This window comes from Lolium perenne, chromosome 6 (genome assembly GCF_019359855.2).
Source record: "Lolium perenne isolate Kyuss_39 chromosome 6, Kyuss_2.0, whole genome shotgun sequence".
Lineage (NCBI taxonomy): Eukaryota > Viridiplantae > Streptophyta > Magnoliopsida > Poales > Poaceae > Lolium > Lolium perenne.
The window spans coordinates 200,281,605-200,299,447 of NC_067249.2; the positions used below are offsets into that span (position 1 = coordinate 200,281,605).

The 17,843-nt window shown below is 46.0% G+C and overlaps 1 protein-coding gene and 1 long non-coding RNA gene across 7 annotated transcripts; one reads left to right on the plus strand and one right to left on the minus strand.

The window, feature by feature from the left end:
- Nucleotides 1-9,930: 9,930 nt before the first annotated feature.
- On the minus strand, nucleotides 9,931-17,819 carry LOC127306413 (uncharacterized). 6 transcript variants are annotated; one of them, XR_007854648.2, is made up of 9 exons: nucleotides 17,278-17,817; nucleotides 16,722-16,787; nucleotides 15,756-16,300; nucleotides 14,865-15,021; nucleotides 14,660-14,722; nucleotides 13,670-14,182; nucleotides 13,146-13,280; nucleotides 10,649-12,905; nucleotides 9,931-10,578 (listed from the first exon to the last, which is right to left on the minus strand). It is a non-coding gene; the product is annotated as an uncharacterized lncRNA (long non-coding RNA). The 6 variants fall into 6 exon arrangements; XR_011747554.1 differs by having other exon boundaries at nucleotides 10,649-12,885; nucleotides 13,670-14,722; nucleotides 17,278-17,819; XR_011747553.1 differs by having other exon boundaries at nucleotides 9,931-10,569; nucleotides 13,670-14,722; nucleotides 17,278-17,819.
- On the plus strand, nucleotides 10,153-12,230 carry LOC127306412 (protein NRT1/ PTR FAMILY 7.3). Its single transcript, XM_051337050.2, has 3 exons — nucleotides 10,153-10,286; nucleotides 10,383-10,600; nucleotides 10,700-12,230. The coding sequence occupies exons 1-3, from the start codon at nucleotides 10,154-10,156 to the stop codon at nucleotides 12,116-12,118; spliced, it is 1,770 nt and encodes a 589-aa protein (XP_051193010.1). The 5' UTR covers nucleotide 10,153; the 3' UTR covers nucleotides 12,119-12,230.
- Nucleotides 17,820-17,843: the final 24 nt, after the last annotated feature.

The following is a 17,843-nucleotide window of genomic DNA, read 5'->3' on the forward strand; positions in this document are numbered from 1 at the left end:
GCAGGAGATGATTATAAATCATATACTACCAAATATACATATACCAAATATATCAACAGAGGCAAATAGTATCGCAAAATTCAAGCCTTCAAGCACTTGCCCTTTTTTTTGCTTCAAGATTGGGTTGTACATCCACCCCCCAACTAAGTGAGATAGACTCATCACTTCTTGCTAAAAGAAAATCCGTGTATCGCACAATAGGCATCATTCTTCCTTTGAAATTTACAAAAAAAAATTGATCCAACTGTTAAGAAACAAATTCCTAAGTTAAACCCTGAGCTGCACCGTAACTTTCGTGTGGCTAGGCCATCCCCGAGCCGTACCTGGCTGACAGCACCTCCGGGAAAGCAGTCAAGGAGAAGATAGCTGTCACAGGCCATGTACGCTGCCACATGTGTCGGGCTTTCCCCCGCAGAAGAAAACCGAAACGTACTGGTCACCAACACCGCGACTCCATCCAGTCACCAGCACAGCAGCACTGACTTCTGCTCAGGCATCTCTAATGAGCCGACGCATTTTAAATATCTAAATAGTCTACGTACGTTCATTTTCGTTGATCCATGGACGTGAAAATGTTCGTTCTTGTCCGTGCGTCTGTTTCCGCCTGGGTGTCTCCAGCGATCTGACGCATATTTTTTTCTACTTGTTTTTTTTTCTCTTCTTCATTTATAAATATAGTTCCAAACACTACACAAACTAATACATATTGGAAGCATGATTTTACACAAACTAATACATAATTGGGAAACATGGTTTACACAAACTAATACATAGTTTGAAACATGGTTTACACAAACTAGAACGTTGGAAAATGAGGAAACCTAACTGGATGTGGAGGTCGGCTAGAAATTTTAATCCCGCCCACACCTCCGCGTGACGTCGATCTACATCCTCCCAGCCTGCATGGCTTGCTGCCCATGCATGGCTCCTTCTTGGGCTGCGTGCAGCCATGCACCCCCTTGGAGTTGGCTGGCTCTGCCTCGGGCTTGTGCAGCAATGCGTAGCCTCGGGCTTGTGCAGCCATGCGCAGCCTCGACTGGCCTCGCCTCGGGCTGCGTGCCCCATGCAGCAAGCCACTGCGCCCCTGCTGCAGCATTGCCTTGTTACTCGTGTTTCTGTCATTAATTTGATTGACTAACGATGGATATTCAAGGTGAAGACGTGAAGCTACATGTTGATGGCTCCATTGAACGGTACAAGGCTAGTCTGGTTGCTAAAGGGTACAAACAACGCTATGGTCTGGATTATGATGAGACTTTCAGTCTTGTTGTGAAGCCTTCTACCATCCGGATGTTGCTTGCTATGGCTCTATTTATGATGAGACTTTCAGTCCTGTTGTGAAGCCTTCTACCATCCGGATGTTGCTTGCTATGGCTCTATCTCACCGGTGGTATCTTCGTCAGCTTGATATTCAGAATGCCTTTCTCCGTGGCTTTCTTGATGAAGAGGTGTATATGAGGCAACCTCCTCGATTTGTTGATCATGACAAGCTGAATCACTATTGCAAGCTGATCAAGTCCTTATATGGTCTGAAACAGGCCCCTCGAGTTTGGCATGCCCGTCTCAGTTCAATCCTTGGTTCCTTGTGTTTTGCACCTTCTGTGGCAGATATGTCCTTATTCATTCTTCGCCGTTAGGATGTGACTATCGATCCCTTGGTGTATGTTGATGATATCATCGTTCTCAGCTCCATTGGAGTCTGCTATTCCTCGTTTGATCAGTCAGCTTTGCTCTGAGTTCTCTGTTAAGGACCTTGGTAAACTACATTATTTCTTGGGTATAGACGTGTCGTCACCATCCTCTAGGAGCATTCTTCTTCAACAACGCAAGTATGCCTTGGAGTTACTCGCTCGAGCTGGTCTATTGAGGACCCCTATGGCATCCACAGAACGCCTATGCGGCACAGATGGTGATGTCATGTCTCCTGAGGAGGCCACTCAGTATCGTAGTATTGTTGGAGGTCTTCAGTACCTCACAGGGTGATTTATCCTTTGTGATCAACAAAGTCTGTCAGTTCCTTCATGAGCCTCGGACAACCCATTGGTCTGTTGTGAAGCGGATCCTTCGCTATGTGCGCTACACTATTGACTGTGGTCTCCTTTTTCGGTCCTCCTCCTCTACACTCCTATCAGCAATCTCTGGTGCAGACTGGGCGGGCAGTATGGATGATCGGCAATCCACGGGGAGATATGATATCTTTTATATGGAGGAAATTTGATCGCCTAGTGTCTCCAGGTCTAGCACTAATTCTGAATATAAAGCTCTTGCGAATGCTACAACGGAGCTTGTCTGGGGTCAGTCCTTGTTGCGGGAGCTTGGTGTGACTCAAGCTCAACCTCCAATCCTATGGTGTGACAATATTGGTACAACTTATCTGTCGTTAACCCAGTTTTTCATGCACGGAGGAAGCACATTGAAGTTGACTTCCACTTTGTTCGTGAGCGTGTATCTCAGAAGCAACTCCAGATTCGATTCATCTCTTCTAAGGATCAAGTTGCTGACATTTTCACTAAGCCTCTCCCTTTACCTCCGTATGAACATTGTAAGCGCAATCTCAATCTTTCACTAGTTGAGATTGAGGGAGGGTGTTAGAATATGTAACCGTATACAATTCATATACATATAGAACTCTTATAACATACAGTATTCGCATATATAATGAGAAGATCGATCCCTGCCCGACGAGATACGCCGGGACGACATATCATGTACACTTTCGATTCTTTCAGCTGGAGCATCAGCAAGGGGAGGCAGCTGGTCGTGAGCACGATGGCGGCAGACATGATGACTTTTGGCTGATGCTGATGGTGAAATGGGTGGGTGGAGATGGCATCAAGGGTTTACTGTGTAAGAGGGAAATGGGTGATTTTGGAAAGGGGAGGGGTAAGAAACTCGTTTCTAGTCAAATTTTAGGCGGGATCAATCGAAATCTTAGCAGGGCCAATGAAAACTTTGTGGGAACAACGAAAACCATGGTGGGTCCCTCCAAAAATGCTTTTGTGGCGGATATATGTGATGTAAATAACATCATGGTGATGACTACCAAAGCGCCATGTCGATTGGCCACCGGGAATGCTAGTATGCAGGCTAAAAATCTTTTGCAGATACATTTTGCTTATGCCGTCCCAATAAGTCCAACGGGTATGAGGTGTTTTTGGTAGTATTTCTAGGTCCCCATAAATCTCCTACAATTTGCATCGACAAGCCATAGTGCAATCATATCTACATGCAAGTATAATGAGATCAAAACATGTATTTGTAGAACATCTCAACATAACAACTTAGTTCATCATCTTATAATCAAAGATCTATCATAAGAATTACATCTATAGTTTTGTAATCATGTTGTGCATCTCATATGTACTAAAACAATGGTAATACACAGAGAGATTCGATAAGTAACTAGCATAAACCCCCACTTTAGGGGGTTGACTACTCCCATCTCATGGTGGAGAGCGATGTGAGATGTTGGTGAACGAGAAGTGGTTGGAGGCGAGCGCGCCAACGGTTCCCTCTCCAATCTACCTCTAGTGATGGACGGCAAACTCTTTGTTTCTCTGTTTCTTCTCCATCTTTCTACTTCGTGAAATAAAATACCTAGATGGGTACATATAGATGTTTTTTGTCAAAACCAAGCCGGTGGCACAAGGTTTGAAGCAAATGGATGCTCAAGGCCCTGGGTGGGCCCCATGGCACACCTTGGAAGTTGGGCCGCATCATGGGCCCTCCTGGAAAGCCTGCTGGTCTCTGATGCTACACTTTGGCTTGTTGGGCCCGTCTCAAAAATTCCAAAGCATGCAATTTGATCTTGTCTTTTTTCGATTCATGTAGCTCATAATAAGTCAAAACTACAAAAAAATTCCTACCTTCTAGAATGACATACCGAAATAACGGAGAAATCCCCGAAATCCAATTGTAAGAAGATCGGTAATATGCTCGGTCAGCTTGGGAGTAGCGTAGTCGTAATTCGGATGATTAACTAATTTAATCGGTGAAACCTACATAAATTAGCACTTAAAAACATTTTATATAAAAAAAATAATAGTATATGAGCCTCTATATGTTTGGCCTACTTTTCTAGATCCTAAAATTCCAGAAAAACATGTACACTTCTCCTCCGGACCTAATCTTCAAGGTCACGAGCGAATTAGGATCCACTAACCGAAGTCGCGTTCCTTCCTTCCAATTCTTCTCCTCTCACCTCTAAAGTTTATCTTCTCCCACCAGCTACCTAGGGTACGACCCCTCTTACACCTCAACCACCTAACCTATTGAAGGCGTCCTCGAGCTCCTGCACGAGCTCCTCAAGGTGGTCGAGCTCCTATATGTGAGGTCTAGGCACATGTGAGTAACTAGTCCGAGAGGGAAAGGAACTAGTTGGCGATAGTGGGAATCGAGCTGTTGGAGGCTGCAATCAAGCTGGAGCTTCGCAAAACCTACTTTATTGGGGAGGGTTAGTGCTTGTACTAGCCATATGCATTGAAAATTTTGTAACTTTTTTACCAAATGTAGTAGTTAATCGAGAACATACCTAGTAATCGGACTTTCGCTATGATTAATCGGGCTAAAGGATTAACACAAGCGGTTAGTGGTAATCGATACGGTCGGACCCCTAGTAGCGATTAATCGGCCTAGTAATCGCTGAATCGGCCTAGTTTTTGAACAGTGCAAAATCAATGTAGAAGATGGTTGAACCGACACATATGATGCAAACATGAAGGATTACTATCATATAATAAACTTTAAAGTTCATTTATACATTTTACATGTATCAAAAACGAACACCGGCGAAGGTGAAACCAGCCGGGCTCAGGAATGAGCGACGAGGCATCAAGTTGGCGGCATGTTGCTAGCGCTTGTGTGGGTATGGGAGAGGGGGGTGAGGGGCTTTTTGTGGGCAGATAGAGATGCACGTTTACCTTTGTGGTCCCGCTCTTTGGATCCTACACGGGTCACACACGCTTGATCGTCCAACTTAGAAGGCGGACAATCGGAGCTTCCAATCGCTCTAACGACGCTCAACATGCTCCTATGGGTTATACCGAAGTTGTCTATGTGTATGTTGTAACACCCCGACCACCCTGTTACCCATGGCAGCTCTCTAGAGTCTCTAGACTAGTCCCAGCGACCAACATATGTCTTCTCTACGCACTTTATCCTGACTCATGCGCACATGGGAAGGAGTTTTCAGTCGGTCACCCATCCTCAAATCGCTCCAGGTCAAGCACGCTTAACCTCGAGATTATTTGGAGATGAGCTTCTGGAAAAAAGTTACAACTTGTTGGTATGAGTATTCTATCAATCCTATTAAGCCATGTCCCAGGATGTCACAATATTCTCATTCTCTCTGTTTGTTAAAATCTGAAAGTTCGCTCAATATAATTTTTCAAATGCTAAAGAAAGCTTCACAAAAGAACCAAATACACACATTTGTTCCCTCGTTTTCTTCTATAATATGTCGGAGAAAGAAAATTTGACCTTGTCTCAGACGCTAGACAGAAACAAAATCCATCACATTATCCTTCTCACCTTAACTTGCAAGTTGCAGCCAATATTCCTCTAACGACAAAGAAGTTGCAAGTTGCACAGCCTGGTGCCAAAAAGATGGACGCATGACTAATCATAGTTGTAGATAACTAATCCGTGACCGTAACACGCTCTAAACAACATATCCATCCATTCATCGCCTCGCCTTTTTCCTCCTTTCTCGGTTGGTGATGTTCACTAGACCATGCACGCACGTCGCTAATGTCGGCCTCATGCTCACTTCCATCCTTCCAGCCGGCTACAACCTTTTCCTCCGGACTCCGTTTCTACCCAATCCAGTTGTGTCCTATCGACCAAAGCATCTCCCAGCTTGCACAAAGGGAAGATTCCAAGCAGGAGGGGGGCAAACAGAGGAAGCTTGCTGAGGAGTGAGGACACCATGACCAGTCAGCTTCCATCCAGCTCCTACGTTAGCTAGCGTGGACTAGAGGGGCACCGGAAAGCACCGGGCTGGATACTCACGCTGTGAGCGATGTGATAACAACTGGGGCAGGAGGCGCAGGATCGACCTGGATCCAGTGATAGCTTATCACTCTTGTCCCCGTTCGCCCTGATCTATCTTTTCGGCGGCGCTAGGCGCCAGCGACGGAGGAACAGCGACATATCCGTATAGAAATGCAGTCGGCGACAAGGAGGGAGAGCTGTCACTTGACTTGTGCAAGCTGCATGCCAGAGACGTATCCATATTTTTGCTGTATACTACTGTGCATACTCGTAAAGAAGCGGCTGTGACTGTCAACCATGTTTTCCTGGTTTGGATCATGTGCGAGATTCGACGTACGACGATGATTTTACACTGCGGAGCTGACTGTTGTCCGATCGTAACAAAAAGTTTAAAGTATGTGGTCGACTTGGATTTGGACTCCACAGTTTCTCTTTTCTTTTCTCAAGCGAAGACGACGACTCCACGGCTAGTGTCGAGACTTCTACACCCTATGTCGTGAGCTGTGTCGCAAGCAAATAGGCCAGAATCTTAGGTAAGCGGTGGTACATACGTGTGTATACTAATGTTGCTAGGATAACCTAACGGATTGCTACGTGTGCGGTGAATGGGCAAGCGAAGCATTTTAGTATGCATAGGTGCCAGCGGCATGTCAGCGCATCTTCTTGAACTTGGGAGCTTTGTAGTGATACGCAGCTGTACCGTGCATCGCGTATTTTTCAATAGGAAAAAAAAACAGGACATACATGCACACGTACTTTGTATCGTTTCCTTGAAGTTCTAGTAAGTACTGAAACGGAGAGAATTGCGCTGAGATCCACGGTGTACCGTGATGTTCAGACCATGCATGCATAACAGAAAGTACTCCACGACGAGAACCGGCCGTAATTTTAAGTGTGTTTATGAACCGTGTTTTTTGAAAAAAAAGCCTAACAGGCAAGCAAAACCAAGGAAAACAGCTGATGATCACGTGCAGCCGTACCAGTTAGGTCACTTTGCTGTTGAGTCACCAGCATCCACAGTAGTGATCTAGCCTAAGCCGTGTCGTCGGATCCCATGTTTCGCAATGGGCATGCATGCGTCCCGATCGCCCGTGCAAAAGGGATAAAATGAGAGCACCTAAATAGCACGAGCTACCGTGGTAGCTGTAAATTGTTTGGTTCAGCTTAAATTTAGCTAATGGATTTTGACTTATAAGAAGAGAATCTAACTAGGTGTTTCTGGCTTTGGCTCTTGACTGGATATTGTTGCATGATCATATAACCTAAAAGTCAGAATCAAAAACATCTATTTAGGTGCTTTTGTGGCTTACAAGTTAAAACCACAAATAAGCCTAACCAAATAGCCATAGGTTTTCTGTCTTTACTTCGCATGACCTGAGCCATGAGATAAGCAACATTGGCAAGCAACCCAAGTGACAAAACTTCAATTTGTGAGTAAACAACCAGCGCAAGGCTACCAAGCAAAATTTGGATTCAAGCTGGATCTTGTTTACGAGGAAAAAAGAACCTTGATCTTGAACCATCCCACATAACCGTCTAGATAGTCCGGAACCTGAAGTGATGTTATTCAAAAGCTATAGAAACATATTGGAAAGAAAATCACATTAAGACTATTTTGTTCAAAGAATTTTCATAACAATTTTGGAGCATTCAAATCCTTATAGTTTTTTCCGGGGATTGTTTGTTTTGTAGGATTGAATCCAATGGGACTTTTTTCCAAGAAATCATTTGTACTACTACCTCTGTCTATTTTTAAATGTCTACAGTTTGTCTAAATTCGAATGTATCTAGACACTCTTTAGTGCATAGATACATCCGAATTTGGACGAACCTTCCGACATCTATTAACGGACGGAGGGAGTACATTTTATAAAAATCTAACATCAACTCAAACTTCTTCTTAAGCCACTGCCAAAATAAGAAAAGCCACATGCGAGAGATTAATTTCATACTGGAGTTTTGAAGGAGAAGATTGGGGGAATTTTCACGTAAGCCCTTCAACCGCTACAGTTAGTGTACGCTTTCGAGATAATGGTAAAATGTACTTATGTTTATCTCAGGGCATGCAACTTAAGATGGAGGAGGTCTAACCTTAGTTTTATCCTTTCGTTTTGCCTATATATAATGAATACATTTGCCTTCCAGATTTACTTAGCTAAATCAAACGCATGGTAGGAGAAAAAAATCTCATTGACAACACAGAATGTAATTAATCATCATATTTTCTTTCAATGTAAAACATAAAATATTATATTTGGTTATATGTTATCGAGCTGTTAAGCTAAATCGAGAGAGCTAGTGTTGGCTCACCATTAGCTCATTTGCAATCGAGCTATATAGGATACTCATACTGAGCTCATTTTTTAGTAGATCTATAAACAAGTCGGTCTCAAATCGATCACGAGTCTCGGGCTTTTCTTGCCCTCCAACTAAATGAACTGACATCCTGCTAATATCAGACTCATACTTCCTATAAAATATTTAGAACTAATTTGATCCGACGGCCAAGAAGCAAATTCCCCTGAGCTGCACCGTAACTTTCGTGTGGCTAGGCTTCCCCGAGCCGTACCCGGCTCACAGGATCTCCGGGAAAGCAGTCAAGAAGATAGCTGTCACAGGCCATGCACGCTACAACATGTGTCGGCCGGCTCCTCCTCTAGCTAGCTTTCTCCCGCTGGAGAAAACCAAAACGTACTAGTCACCAGCATCACGGCTCCATCCAGTGACCAACACTGCGCCTCCCGACGTCCATAAATACACGGCCACCCTACCCCCGGCACTCCTCACAAACACATCCATTTCCCTTCTTCTCCAGCTCCATCGCCGGCCGGTGAGGGCAAGCTAGCAAGAGGCGATCTCGCCCACTCAGCGCGGTTTGCTCTGTAAATGTCTGGAGGCCTGCCCGGTTTCGTCGAGGTGTCGTCCGGGCTCGAGGTGGCATTGGTTCCTGTCGTAGACGCTGTAGTCGTTTTCTTTTTGAAGCTGTGCTCATCCCCGTCGCCGGAGAAGAAGCTGCGAGCTTGCACCGGAGGTTTCATCAACGAAGGTACACATATTGGTCTCGTAGACCGTAGATGTATACACGCTCTTCCATGATTGTATCATCAATCGTGTCGACCTGTTTTTTTCATCGTTCTGTAATGGACTAGATTCGAGCGCTGTTGTGATAGCACGAAACTCAGTTCACTACTCTGGTGAACTCGGGTCTTATATGCATGTACCACACGTGGGACTCTACGGGATTATATATCCCCAAAATGTAGTCTTGGATATACTGAATGTTCTTTTCTTCAAAGAAAAGAAAGGTACCAGTAGTATAATCCATATGGTTTACGCTGAGATCAGACAGTTTATGGCGATAAGCGTGCCGTCGTCTCTACTTTATTTGTTTTTTGTAGTGCTACACTAGAAAGCGAGTGAGGTGTTAAGTGGGGATCCCGTCTAAATTTCACCTATAGTTTATTTTGTTATTTCTAGTGCAAGATTTGAGACAAAAAAAAATTGAACTATAAATGACAAAATGAACTGAAGTGATATTTAGCCGATCCCGATTACATCTCTAAACACGAGGAACCAATTTGAGCAAACTTGCTTGCGAATAGAAGTCAACGTATCTTTTGTTTTTTGGCAGTGGATATAGCTGACTACCACCCTGACAAAAGCTGTACTCGCAGGTTGAATTGATCTTCCTTTCAAGTATTATTACACAAAGAGAGAAACTGAAGAACTTCTAAAGGATCTCAGGAAAAACAAACAAGGTATCGTGTGAGACATAACATATTTCTTCCAACTTATAGGCGTTACTGGTAATACAAATATGATTATTGATTGCGTGCTAAAACACTTTATTTACTTTTTAGTACTCCTACACAAGCAAAATCTAAGTATAGAAATATACTGATATAAGCAGTACTACGTTTAATTTGCATACAGTAGACGTAAGGAATTTTGGAATTGTAATAAGGTACAGTTTGTTACAGTACGGTTCTAGAAGACCCAGATCCCTGAACAAATGAACAAACAGTTGCGGTACATATGTTCATATGAAATAATATAAATAAATACGAACTTAATTGACCTCATGTTTGCATCACTTTCTAATCTATTTTCTCAACTGTTGATGAAACAGACGAAACGTCAAGTTTCAGAAAGCTCACTGAAGATGGTGATGGCTCCGAACAGCATCGACTCGAAGACCATATCACCCATCACTGAAGATGGGTCCATGGACAGGCGTGGGAACCCGGCAGTCAAGGCAAAAACTGGGAAATGGAAATCTTCCATCCTGCTTCTAGGTAGAAATCATGCTCAGCTGGACTCTGTTTTCGTCCAACCGCTATGAGTGAACTGGATCGAGAATTTGATCGAGGTCTCTGCTCCTGATTTTGCAGTGAACTACGGACTTGTGACATGCGCCTTCTTCGGCGTCGGGGTGAATCTGGTGGTGTTCCTCCGGAGGGTGCTCCACCAGGACAACGCCGAGGCTGCTAACAGCATCAGCAAATGGACCGGCACTGTCTACATCTTCTCCCTCATTGGTGCCTTCATGAGCGATTCCTACTGGGGCCGCTACATCACCTGCGCCATCTTCCAGATGATCTATGTCACGGTAAGCTCAATCTACAGAAATAATAATCGATTGATCGTACTGACTTACTCTGTCTCAGTTGGTTTCACTCAAATGTGTGTGGTGCGCTATTCTGATCAGGGCCTGGTGATACTGTCGCTCGCTTCATGGTTCCTGCTGGTGAAGCCGTCAGGGTGTGGCGACCCAGAGACGCAGTGCAATCCACCGTCAACGGCAGGGGTGGCGTTGTTCTACCTGTCCACATACATGATCGCGTTCGGGAACGGCGGTTACCAGCCATCCATTGCGACGCTGGGGTCGGACCAGTTCGACGAGACTGACCCGGACGAGGCGCGCTCCAAGGTGGCCTTCTTCAGCTACTTCTACCTGGCCCTCAACGTGGGCTCCCTCTTCTCCAACACGGTGCTTGTGTACTACGAGGATGCGGGCCAGTGGGTCATGGGGTTCTGGGTCTCCACGGGCGCGGCAACGCTGGCGTTGGTGCTCTTCCTCCTCGGCACCCCCAACTACCGCTACTTCAAACCCAGCGGCAACCCGCTGACCCGCATCGCGCAGGTGCTCGTCGCTGCGTGCCGCAAGTGGCGCACCGACGCGCCGGCCCGCGGCGAGCTGCTCCATGAGCTGGACGGTGACGAGGCGTACAGGGAGGCCGGCATCCGGAAGATCCTGCACAGCGACCAGCTCAGGTATCTTGACAAGGCCGCGACGGTGACTGAGGAGGACTACTGCCAGCAGGAAAACTTGAAAAACCCATGGAGGGTCTGCACAGTGACGCAGGTGGAGGAGGTGAAGTGCATCCTGAAGATGCTGCCCATCTGGCTGTGCACCATCGTGTACTCGGTGGTGTTCACCCAGATGGCCTCATTGTTCGTGGAGCAAGGCACCACCATGAACACCAGCATCGGGTCGTTCCACGTGCCGGCGGCGAGCATGTCGGTGTTCGACATCTTGAGCGTGCTGGCGTTCATTGCCATCTACCGACGCGTGCTGGTGCCGGTCATGGCAAGGCTGTCGGGGAACCCGCAGGGGCTGACGGAGCTTCAGCGCATGGGCGTCGGGCTCGTGATCGGCATGGCAGCAATGGTGGTGGCGGGCGTGGTGGAGGTGGAGCGGCTGAAGCGGGTGCCCGCGTCCATGCCGGATCAGCCAAGCTCCCTGAGCGTGCTGTGGCAGGTGCCGCAGTACGCGCTGATCGGGGCTTCTGAGGTGTTCATGTACGTGGGGCAGCTAGAGTTCTTCAACGGACAGGCACCCGACGGTGTCAAGAGCTTCGGCAGCTCGCTGTGCATGGCATCCATCTCGCTCGGGAACTACGTCAGCATCATGCTGGTCAGCATGGTCACCACCCTCACCGCCGGGGACAGGAGGCCCGGCTGGATCCCGGGGAACCTCAACTCCGGCCACCTCGACAGGTTTTACTTCCTCCTCGCTGCGCTCTCACTCGTCGACCTCGCCGTGTACGTGGCCTGCGCGATGTGGTACAAGGGCATCAAGCTCGACAGCAACGGAGAAAGGGGAAAAGTGGCCGTGCACGTTTAGGACTTTTGGCCCGTTAAGTATTTCAGTGGGCTCGCTATTTGCTCAGCAGAAGTGTAATGGGTTGGCGATCGGTTTTCCCAAAGTTATTACATAATAATAAGTGTGTCTGTCATCTATGCTTGCTGGATAGGCCCATGTTGCTTCTCTGTCCCGGTTTCAGCTACAAGAGTTGGAGTCTAGTCTAATCATGCAAAGTTCCCGAGTTTTCTGAACACTCAAATCTATGAATTTTGATCGACCGGAAGTTATCACGACCATGCTGGAGCTACAAAACCATGTGGGATGCGATAGAGTGGTTACGGATTCTAATAACTGTTCGACAGTAATTGACGCTGTCCAGGTGGGGCTATAGCACCACCACTACATCATAGTTTCAATTTTGGGGCACTTCTAAAGAATTATTTTTAGAGGCAATTAAAAAGTGTCAAATATAATCATGTTGCTAAGAATTATTGCCGCACTTTGCAAAGTGCCGCTACCCATTTTTCGCCACACTTTGGAAATTTCCCTAAAAATGTTCTTTTTTTTGCCGCACTTTGCAAACTTTCTCTAACCATTTTTTGCCGCACTCTCGAAACTGCCTCTAAACATAGCTCTGTCAACATAAAGGTGAGCTGAACAAGATAGGTTGTACCTCTCTGGACTTCATGAAGAGGATAATTTATGTCATTATCCAACTGAAAGGGTCCAACAGTTTACTCTTCTTCAACTATCTGGTAGACCTTGTCATTTATGTTGGAAACATCCACTATGAAATCATCTGCATACTATTAATATAAGGAGTGACCTATCAGTAAAAAAAAACTCGTATGAGTCAGTAATCAGCAGAGAAAATAGAGGAGTTAATAGCCACTGTGATAGCACAATGTGACATAATTTGATCAAATAGACACTACCTAGGGAAGCCTAGTAGCAATCTAGAAACCAATAGCTAAGCATAGATATTGACCTGAATAAATCGCAGAGCAGCAAGTGTAAAGGAGCAGCAGAAGAAACCTAGCATGTCAACAACAATTATTCTACACACCTCAGAAGCACCATCATCGGTAGAGGAAGAGCTCTGACGAAAGATAGCCACGTCAGTTAAAGCTTCACCAACAGAATTGAGACCGATCTCAGTAAACTTGCCAGAAGAAGCTTATACCAGCCAACGTTTTTTTCCCTGCAAGGTATGTAAGCGAACCAATAATTACCTAAGAGTTGAAATATTATACGGTGAGCGATCACAAAATCAGTAGCCACATAGGCATATAAATAAACAATGTCGACCAAACAAAATGTGGTTATCCTGATTTCAACTCATACCGTTCAACCGAATTAATAAATAAGAAGAATGCCCGACCTAAATATGCTAATCAACACGTGCATGATGCAGCACGGATCTGGTAGCAAGGAAACAACAAAAGAGGAAGGGGTCTCACAAACATAGACTGGAAGAGTAACTAATGAAGCTTGGAAGGATAGAAGAGCTGATCCAAATATGTGAATCACAGAAGCGGAACACATACTATTTTTTGAAACAATAAATTGAGAGGAACATGACGCACTTACTCACTGGGTGCTCTTTCTCCAGGACGATCTGGTACGAGGTCCTCTCGTGGATCCGATCCACCTCAGGTCCTCCCACGGTTGAGGGTGACTTCGCGGAGTGGTGGTCGCTGGTGGTGCGGACCGCCCCTCGCCAGCTGCGCAAAGGTACTTCGTCGATAATCATGCTTACAACGTGGTGGATTTGGAAACACCGGAATGCTGCGGTCTTTGACAACGCGCAACCTTCGGTGGCGTCCCTGTTCAACGACATTAGGGCCGAGGCACAGCAATGGGCGGACGCGGGAGCCCGGGGTGTCCGCCAGCTACTCCCCTAGATTAGCCTTCTTTTCTTGGGTCGAGTTGTAAGGTGGGGTGGTTGTCCTCTCGGGGACTTGTACATATAACCTTCTCTTCTATCAATGCATCGAAACGCAATGCTTTTGCGTTTTCGCGAAAAATAAATTGAGAGGAAGATAGGAGAGCCAATACAAAGCTATGCATCACACAAGCCGGCCCCGAGTGTGAACCATTATCCTGTTGTAACACAGAAGCCTAGTGAAGTAGCATCGATGCAGATTGATCAGAAGAAGATGAAAAACTCTAATGTGTGGGTTGACGTAGTAAAGACAATGTATCTAGAAAAAGAGAATAGCAGGGAAAGAAACACTGATAGTACAACGTATTCTAAAAAAAACAGTACACCAGATGGAGCACGGTCATTTTGGTCTGTAACATGTCTCTGCATATGGTCCTTAATATGCAGTTACTAGCAATTAAATTCCACTCCGCGTCGTGTAGTCCTTGGCTACGCAAAGGTGTATGTTACACTGCTCCAGCACTAACTTTGATACCACCAAGAGCAGAGCTCAAATAACCTCAAGCAGTTAAATGGAGATCATGAGTAGACTCATAAAACACCAGAAGGAAGGACTGATCTTTGGATCATTCAGCCACTCAAAATTAAAGCACCAAACTGTAATTAGAAAGAGGCCTGTTATAGTCAGTGTTTACCTCTAAGGTAAGAAACACCCAGATCTGTAATTCTACCAGAAGACAATCGCAGCTTTGTGAGATCTGCAAAAGGACAAGCACAATTCAGATTTGCAATGTGGTATGTATATACTGATGTTCACTCTTGTGTAAAGTTTTGCAACAATCAATTCAGAGATGCAAATCCGGACATCTAAAGTCATAAAGGAAAAAGAAAGAAACTAACAGGTCTAGAGTTCCTCCAGTGTGCGTGTATGCGCGCTTGAGAGCCTGATTGTAGTCTTGATCATGCACAAATATATTTCAGCAATCAATCGCAGAACATGACTGCTTCCTATAGCTGAATCACTCAACCATTCCTTCAGGGTGGAGACTGTGTCTTCCTTCAAAATCACACAAAGTAATGATGCATGAGCATTTCACTGTATCCAGAAAATCTGAGAGAAGGACAAAACATGATAGGGCTAACACATACTACCACTCATCTTCTTATACACCAATAAGTCTAATAGTGTTGATGAAATACTACTGAAGTAACTGTTTAACCATGTATAAATAGTAATGAAATTGAACTAATTATCAATTGTCAATGAGCTCGTCAGTCCTCGGCCCATACCAGTGAAAATGGTCTACTGGATCTATCACCAGATCAAATCACTGTCCGTAACTTTGGATCTAACCTTGCGATCACAAATAGACCAGACCTCGATATCCCAGATCAAACCCTATAACCCACGATCAGTGACATCACAATTTTCTCTCCTAAACACTAGAGAAAACTCTACATGGTTGCAAGGGACTGGGCAGATATATACTGTTATGACTAAACTCAATACTTTAACACCAATAAGACGATTGGATTGATTTTCCAGGGATGCTCTCAATTTAAAGCATCCTACAGAAATGATAACCTATTTTTTCAGTCGAGTAATTTCAGTAGGGCATGAAAGAAGATGAAGTAGCACCGATGATTTCAACGTTGAGTCCATAATTTGAACCATGGCAACAGAGTCTATTACAACAGGTGAATCTCCTTCCAGATACACTGCGATGGGATAGGGGAATAGTAGAGATGCACACAGGCATGGTGTACGAGGGAAGGGGGAGGGTGGCTTACTGGTGTGATGCATGCTTGCCGGAGTCCGTGTGGAGGAGCTCGAAGTCGGTGAGGTTGCGCTCCTGAAGCTTATGTATCCAGCAACTCCACTCCAACAGCCGCACCCTCGACTGCGCGCTCTGCACCACCTCAATCTGCCGCTGCAGCTCCGGGAGCTCCGCATCCATCGCCCTCCACGTGCCTTCCCTGCCGGCGTGATGCAGTGCGGTTTCGCCGGAGACTGGGCAGAGAAGGGGCCCGGCTCTCCAAGATTGATTAAGCCATCGACGGACTTGGGTTCGAGCAATTTTGAACTTGCCAGAGGGATTGTTGATGGCGGTGGGGGCGTCGAGGGCCGGGATGTCACTATTGTTGATCGGTGTGAAGGTTGAAGAGGAGTTCGGGGGAGGACACGGCGCTCGCTGCCAGTGATGGCGCGAGTATGTGATCTCTTGGAGAAGAATTGGTCGGTCTCCGGATTTGGTAGTGGGAGCTGGAAGGTGAATGAAGGCACATGACCATCAAGTCCTGCAAAGCATCTACCATCACATCCTTTGTTGAATCTCCTGCAGACATATCCAACACACATCAGGAGAGCACCATAGCTAAGAGCATCGATGCATGAATACTTTTGTACTACTATAAAATAGCAGAGGACCATGCATAAATTATTCATCGCCAGGATGTGAAATAGAAGACACCAAATCATGTCTGGATTTTACAGAATATAATATTTATATTTTCCCAATCAGATACAAGTAACATCCAAAATTTAAAACACACTGCACTGCCCTAATATATATCAGTACAAAAATACATAGTGATGCTATACCCACAAAACGCCACCCTTGGGCTGTAACAAGTAACAACACGATTCAGGGATGGAGACAAGGGGGGACGAGGGGGGGCTGAGCCCCCCCCCTATGGTTTGGATTTTATGAAGAATACTGCTCACTAGAACTGTAATTTCTTGCTGATTTAACTTACTCTGCCCCCCTCATGAAGTTTACAACACTATTTTGCCCCCCTCAAGGTCGAAAGCTGGCTCCGTCCCTGAACACGAAGTGAATTTTAGGGAGAGGTGTGAGTGTGACTACACTGATATAAATTTGATGTTGATTTTATCTGTTGTGATATGCAAACTGATACAAAAGGCAAGTTGATTGCAAAAACTGCAGTTGTAGTTGTTATTATCTCATCTTTATTTCACATGCTTTGGAAGTCAAACCCATAAGGTTCATGTAACATAGTATATACCTATCAATGCAAAGCTGCATCGGAGCAACAAAAACTTGACAACGCCCGGGAATTTTATCATATGCCACACTTTTCTTTAGAACTTCACTGACACGTGGCGGTCATGTGGGAAATGATAGAAGTTCAGAGAATAGTGTGGCAAATGATAAAATCTCTCGACAAGGCCGTTGATACATTACACCGAACAGGTTATGGGTGTTGCTTTTTCGATCCAATAACTTAAAATTTTGAGGTTCGGGAGCGAAACAGGGAGATCCGAGAGGAGAAACTGGTGCCCGGACCAAACCTGGAGGGTCGCGGAGTCGTGGGCGAACTTGTAGTTGTAGAGGAAGTAGCCGCCGCGCCGGCAAAGAAGGAGGCCAGCCTCAGTGCCTCGCCCGCACCATGAAGCCCATCATTCTCTCCACCATCCCCGCTGCGTCCATCTCCCCGCGGTCGACGAGCCAATCACAGAGCTCCTCCTACCATGGACCGACGCCCACATTCCCGCATCCACGTTCTCAGCGCACGGCCACTCTCGGCGCTTCATTCGTTACCCTCCTCCTCGGTAGCCGGGAAGCCGCTCCGGTGAACCGAGCCATGGCGGCTAGGGTTAGCCCTGACGATACGCGCGGGAGCCGAACAGGTTGTCGGCGGCGAGGAAGAGCGGCGGTGACGGAGGTGGCCATCGCCGACCGGAGTAGCAGGTGGCGGTGGTGCGGCGACGACAGATGCAGAGAACGGGAGACAATTAGCCGATGTTTCTGAACTGATGGCTAACGGCTAACGGGCGCGACTTCTACCAGTGTTTCGACCGCGGCGGAGCCCCATCTGCGGCGGACGGCGCGGAGAACTGCAGTTTCGCCTAGTGTG